The sequence below is a fragment of the Physeter macrocephalus genome, chromosome 18, assembly GCF_002837175.3.
Source record: "Physeter macrocephalus isolate SW-GA chromosome 18, ASM283717v5, whole genome shotgun sequence".
NCBI classification, from domain to species: domain Eukaryota; kingdom Metazoa; phylum Chordata; class Mammalia; order Artiodactyla; family Physeteridae; genus Physeter; species Physeter macrocephalus.
The window spans coordinates 93,477,127-93,483,913 of NC_041231.1; the positions used below are offsets into that span (position 1 = coordinate 93,477,127).

The window sequence follows — 6,787 nt, forward strand, 5'->3', positions numbered from 1 at the left end:
ACATTTCACTGAAAAAATGAGGCTGGTAGTAGCTACCTTAGGAGGATTAATGTGATCAAAGTACATTAAAGCACTAACTTATACGGGGTTTTCATAAATGGTTGCTTTGGGAAAAAAATACCACCTGTTCTGGAGATTTACCCACCCCAAAACAGAGGATAAAAACCAGAAAACATCTGAACATACATTACTTGAAGTCAATAGATGTTCAAAATTTCCTCCAATTAATCCAGGAGCATGGGTACTTCCTCATTCTGATCCTTCAGATAAGATCTTCAATGATAAAAATAAAAGTTTCAAAAACCTCTGTGACCCATATCATGACAGAAACTTGACTCTTCTTGGTCATTCACGTTGACCCAAAACAAGATACGCGTTTTCTGAGAATGCGCCTGCGACCTGTTGATTTGGGATCCTTGACATTCTCCAGACAATAGGACTTCATTCAGGTTCCTGGAACTGCTCATCAGAGTTCCCTTCGCCATCCTTTCTCTTTCTCTGACCTTCTGCTTCTCCAGTCAAGACACATAACTTATGGAAAATTGGAGAAGCCGTTACCTTTCTTCCTTTTTCCTGTAGCTCTCTTCTGAAATTGCAAATTAATTTCCACAGTATGGCTCTGCAGTTTTTCTAAGACTGTGACCCTATTGATCTTAAGTGTAGCTCTAAGGGGAGGAAATGGAAGCTCAATCCAGGTGTCCACACTGACTCTGCACACATTCATATTTTCGTGAAACCCAATCATGTGTTTTTATGTTTTCAATAGTTTCAGTTTCATTTGGTTCATGCCTTATTGCATTAGTAAGTATAATTTCTTTTTTAAATTTACGTTTTATTTTATATTGGAGTATAGTTGATTTACAGTGTTGTGTTAGTTTCAGGTGTACAGCAAAGTGATTCAGTTATACATATACCTAAGGCCAATAGGAATCCAAGAAATTAGGCTCCTGAGGATCCTGAGTCTAAAAAATGTCTTCAATTGAAAAAGACATCTAGTAAATTTCTTCAAGAAATTTTCACCATGTTGTCTGACTATATTAAAATAAAGAACCACATTCTGCTTCAGTTCCTTCTAAATATCCCACAAATTCTTGGTGGATAATTTATAGTTTCTACCCCTTTGTTCATTGCATCATGTAATGAATAGGTCTTGCAAAGTTAACAAAACACAATCTTTCGCTGTAAACTATGAAATGTAAACTGTGCTCCCAACCATCACTTTTGAACTGGAATACATTTTGTTTCTGTGGTTGTTCTAGGTGCCCCATCTGTGGCATGTGAATTTCTATATTTGGGTCAAACTTTTCATATTTCTTGCTCTTAGGCACTTAGGTCATAGATGTTCTTGTATGCTAAAATTATTTAACATTTTTTTCTTGCTAAAAATTTTAATTAAAAGACCACATGCAGGGGGTTATCAATAGAAAAAAAATAGTGGTATGAAAATACTTTTTTTTTTCTGATTAAAAATAACAGGAAATTTAAGGAGTGAGTAAAAAAAATAGAGAAGAAAATAACAATTGTCTACAGTTACACCATTCAGAAATAACTACTCTTGACGGTTCGTTTCGTTTCCCATCTTTCTTGCAATGTGTATATTTGAGATATATGAATATATTTATGCATTTATACCTTTCTATTTATAGAAGGAAGTATGGGAAGAGGGCCTGTCTTGGTTTTTCTCAAACAATAAATCTTAGGTTGCTGTGTGCTTCACCAATTCACAAACAAACACTGGCTTATTTATCATGCCTTTACTATTATTTTGTTTAATTCATTACCTTTTTAAGGGCTCAGAAAGCCTTTGGAACCTGCCAAATAATCTTCTAAATCTTCTGCTATGTTAGGAGCTCATTTATCTAATTCTTTTAGGAAGATGGGAGGAATTAAAATGTCTAGAATTATGTACATCCTGCATAAAGAAGGGAATAGACACATATGAGTAGATAAATGTAGACAAATGTTCTACCTAATTCTTTTTCTTAAAAATTCATTTTTATTGGAGTACAGTTGCTTTACAATGTTGTGTTAGTTTCTGCTGTGCAGCAAATTGAATCAGTTATACGTATACATATATCCCCTCCTTTTTTGGATTTCCTTCCCATTTAGGTCACCACAGAGCATCGAGTAGAGTTCCCTGTGTTATACAGTAGGTTCTCATTAGTTAAATCATCAGATATTTATTTTGTGCATGGCGAAATGTCTGACTGGTAGAAAGCCTGTGTCACTCTTGCTCTGGTTTCATAACTAGTGTATATGTTTAAAATGTACAGGGAAACCCCTTGTCCAGCAGCCATATTGCCATGGATTAATACCTGATGCTTTGACTTAAGTCATCAAAGATATTCTTGTCATTAAATGGGTGAATTGTCTTAAGAAATTAATTGAAACAAGATTTCCAGGGTGATGCCAGTGTGAATTGTGGTACCAAACACAAATTAGAGCAAAATAAACCCAAAAACACTTAATAATGTAAACATTTCAAAAAGAATCAAATTGAATCCTTTTCCTTATAGATTATTTTTTCTGTTTAAATTCTTAGTCTCTCTTCTGTGTAAATGTGGTCTGTCTGATCATAACAAAGGAAGCAAATCATTCACCTTGTATTGAGGCTTTTGGAGAATTTCTTCTTCAAAATATATTCTTTAAAAACAAGTTCCATTTTCACACTACATACTCACAGTTATCCTGGGGTGGGGAGTGGGGAACAGGGGGAAACTTCACACAGATGACCGTTGAAAAATTCACAATTCATTAAAAGGACTTCTGCTTTAACCAATATATTCTATGAGCATTGCTAACAAAGGAAAAATTAGATTCACATTTTCTTTTTTTTCCGTGGGAGTATAGCCAAAATTCTATAGAAAAGTGAAGCTGAAGTAAGGCTCCCAGACAACTCTCAAACTGGTCTCAACCTCTGTGTAACTTCACAGTGGCTGAACTAGAGCTTTCAACAAGGAGATTTTAGATGGATAAGCTTGGAAATCTCCTTTATAAAATTCAACCTTCCAAACAGAAATTGGAGGTAGAGCCGATCTCGGACTGAATTTCAGGTGAACAAAATAATACAGTATTTTTCTAGAGGCAGAGTGCAATAAGAATTTATGCAATGGACAGGCAAGAGTCTAAGAATGAGAAATTTTATTTCTTAAATCTCTCTAGAGACTACTGCAGACACATGTGGCTTGAAGAAGTCCTTCCATGTGTCTTCTGATTCTCAGGAAAACATATTTTTAAGGGACAGCAAGAAAGGTGACATTTTATTTTTCTCCATAAGAGACTGTCTTGGAAGGTTATTTTATAGTTTCTTTCTTAGACTCATTCTGAAGAGGTTTTTCTTAGTCCAGGACTCATATCTCTTATAAAAGGTGGAGAGAAGGTGGACTAGGGCTTGGGAAATGTGTGAGAGTGTAATTTAAAGTTCTTCCTTTTATCAGCAGAGTTCTATCTATATCCTTCTAAAGTTACAGAGCCCAGACTGAAGAATGATTTTCAGGTAGTCTGGGGGATGTGAGATACACTGTTCCCTACTTCAAAATTGCTTTACTTCTGCTTGTACACCTTACCACCATGTGTGTGCTTATTAGTTGCTAGCTAATATTTTTAGTAACAGAAAATGCCTGGCAAGTACAAAATCAGCTCTCGGCCTACAAGTCATCATTAATACATCAAACCACTTTTTCTCTCTGAGCTCACAAGCCTGAATTGAGCAGCTATTATGATTCAATCAGCACTGTCATAGTAGATAAAATCTGATCACCTCAGCCCTAGATTCAATCAGCCACCACACTCCTGGCAGGGACTGGAAGACTAAAGATTTCAATGCAAGGTGGACTTCAGAATGTAGAGAAAAATCTCGAGTTATCTTTCTGCTACTTAAAACTTTCCAAGCATTAGTTCCCTCAGGTAATAATGTGTTGATATACATGTTCTCAGACATCTTTACAGTCTACAATTGTACAAAAAGGCTAAGACATTGGGTCAAGACAGTATCATTCTTTGTGGATAAAGATAATTATGGTGACAACTGTGCAGTCCAACAGAATTCTCTGTGATGAATAAAATATTCTGTGCTGTGATACGGTAGCCACTAGCCACTGTGTCTCTTGAGCACTTGAAATGTGACTTGTGTAACTGAGGAGCTGAATTTTTATGGATGGACCTAGAGATTATCATACTAAGTGAAGTAAGTCAGAAAGAGAAAGACAAATACCATACGATGTCACTCATATGTGGAATCTAAAATATGATACAAATGAACTTATTTACAAAACAGAAATAGACTTACAGACATAGAGAACAAACTTAGGGTTACCAAAGTGGAAAGGCAGGGGATAAATTAGGAATTTGGGATTAACTGATACACACTGCTATATATAAAATAAACAATAAGGACCTACTGTATAGCACAGAGAACTATATTCAATATCTTATAATAACCTGTAATTGAAAAGAATCTGAAAAAGAATATACATATATACATAACTGAATCACTTTGCTGGACATCTGAAACATTATAAATCAATTATACTTCAAATAAAAAAAGAATTTAAATTTATTTATTTAATTTATTGTATTTTATTCATTTTATTTTGGGCTGCTTTGGGTCTTCGTTGCTGCACGCGGGCTTTCTCTAGTTGTGGTGAGCGGGGGCTACTCTTCGTCGCAGTGTATGGGCTTCTCATTGCAGTGGCTTCTCTTGTTGTGGAGCACAGAGCTCGCAGGCTTTAGAGAGCAGGCTCAGTAGTTGTGGCGCATGGGCTTAGTTGCTCCGCGGCATGTGGGATCCTCCCGGACCAGGGCTCGAACCCATGTCCCCTGAATTGGCAGGCGGATTCTTAACCACTGCACCACCAGGGAGGCCCGCAAGGCCCCCAAAGAGTTTAAATTTAAATAGCCACATATCTTTAGTGGCTACAGTATTGGACAGGGAAGTTCTATAGAATACTTTCATGGAAGGTATCTATCCTATAGGGTGATTGAGAATGTTCTGATGTGATTAAAGTGCTTGTTTGCTTCTCTGTGATAAGCCTTTATTTTTTTAAATGGATGCTATAAAAAATAATTATAAAACCTTGAATTGTTGCATGCTTTGGAAGTGTGTAGAAATGGGTGATGTAATTTTTTTAAATTATGAAATATAAAAAATGTGGGCTGGTCCCTAATAAGTTATTTATGTGAACTCCTAAAAAAAAATAGACATGATATTTCTGTAAGTATTCTTTTCATTATAAAATTACATGCAGCTTTTTTTCTGCCCGCTCCCCCCTCCCCCAGAGCACCGCTCTGGCTGCACCGCCCTAGCTCTGAGCTCCAGGCTCCTACTAAGCTAGTGCCACTGTTGTCTCCCTCCAGTCGCCATCATGATCATCTACTGGGACCTCATCAGCCATGATGAGATGTTCTCCGACGTCTACAAGATCCGGGAGGTCGACGACGGGCTGTGTCTGGAGGTGGAGGGGAAGATGGTCCGTAGAACAGAGGGTGACATTGATGACTCGCTCATTGGCGGAAATGCCTCCGCTGAAGGCCCCGAGGGCGAAGGTACCGAAAGCACAGTAATCACTGGTGTGGATATTGTCATGAACCATCACTTGCAGGAAACCAGCTTCACAAAAGAAGCCAACAAGAAGTACAGCAAAGATTACATGAAGTCAATCAAAGGGAAGCTTGAAGAACAGAGACCAGAAAGAGTGAAACCTTTTATGACAGGACAAATCAAGCACATCCTTGCTAATTTCAAAAACTATCAGTTCTTTATTGGTGAAAACATGAATCCAGATGGCATGGCTGCTCTGCTGGACTACCGTGAGAATAGTATGATGCCATATATGACTCTCCTTAAGGATGGTCTAGAAATGGAAAAATGTTAACAAATTTGGCTGTTTGGATCACTTGCTCGTCATAACTGGCTGGCTGCTGCTTTTCATCTACACAACACCAGGACTTAGACAAATGGGATTGATGTCATCGTGAGCCCTTCGTTTTGATGTTGATTTATTTGGAGCGGAGGCATTGTTTTTGAGAAAAAAAAAAAAAACATGTTATGGAGGTTGTCTAAAAATAAAATGTATTTAAACTCAAAAATAAAAAGTATATGCAGAGTCTCTTTATGACACTGTGAAATCCTACTATTTGTTATCAGAAGCTCTGTCTTCTGTTGCTTTGTTCTCACATCATCTTGTACGTGGTAAGCATTCAACTTTTTTTCTTTTAATTTTAGAATGAATAAGGTTTATTAGGTTCTATCACCCACAGGAGGTACGTCCCAAATCTGCTAATGAGCAGAGCTGAACAGAAGAGGAAAGAAGAGTTATTTAACAACTCATCATTTTCTTGCTGCCAGATTGCCCTTGGCTAATCAGCTCACTGCAGGAATTCAATAAATAATAAATATATAAATAAATAAATGCACAAACTTTGACCAGCAGTATTTCTTTCACATATATACAATTCTTTCTTCAAAAGTAACATCAAGTTGTAACCAGTTAATTTGTACTTTGTTATTAGGTTGTCTCTGTGCTGTGCTTGTGAGTAGAGATATCTCAAGTGATTCTACATTTTAATTTAAAATGAACTAGGTCTGTGTGTTGCCTTCGCATTGGGTTCTTAGTTTTCAATAGGTGTTGCAGAAAAAAAGCTAATGCCACGGGCTTCCCTGGTGGCGCAGTGGTTGAGAGTCCGCCTGCCGATGCAGGGGACACGGGTTCGCGCCCCGGTCCAGGAAGATCCCACATGCCGCGGAGCGGCTGGGCCCGTGAGCCACGGCCGCTGAGCCTGCGCGTCC

General features: G+C 37.6%; 1 protein-coding gene across 1 annotated transcript; it reads left to right on the forward strand.

The window, feature by feature from the left end:
* Positions 1–5,343: 5,343 nt before the first annotated feature.
* Positions 5,344–5,888, forward strand: LOC102980353 (translationally-controlled tumor protein-like). Its single transcript, XM_055080071.1, has one exon. The coding sequence runs from the start codon at positions 5,364–5,366 to the stop codon at positions 5,871–5,873; it is 510 nt and encodes a 169-aa protein (XP_054936046.1). The 5' UTR covers positions 5,344–5,363; the 3' UTR covers positions 5,874–5,888.
* Positions 5,889–6,787: the final 899 nt, after the last annotated feature.

What these genes read in the sequence shown, in the direction of transcription:
- LOC102980353 (XM_055080071.1), top strand. Translation starts at nt 5,364, where the DNA reads ATGATCATCTACTGGGACCTCATCAGCCATGATGAGATGTTCTCCGAC.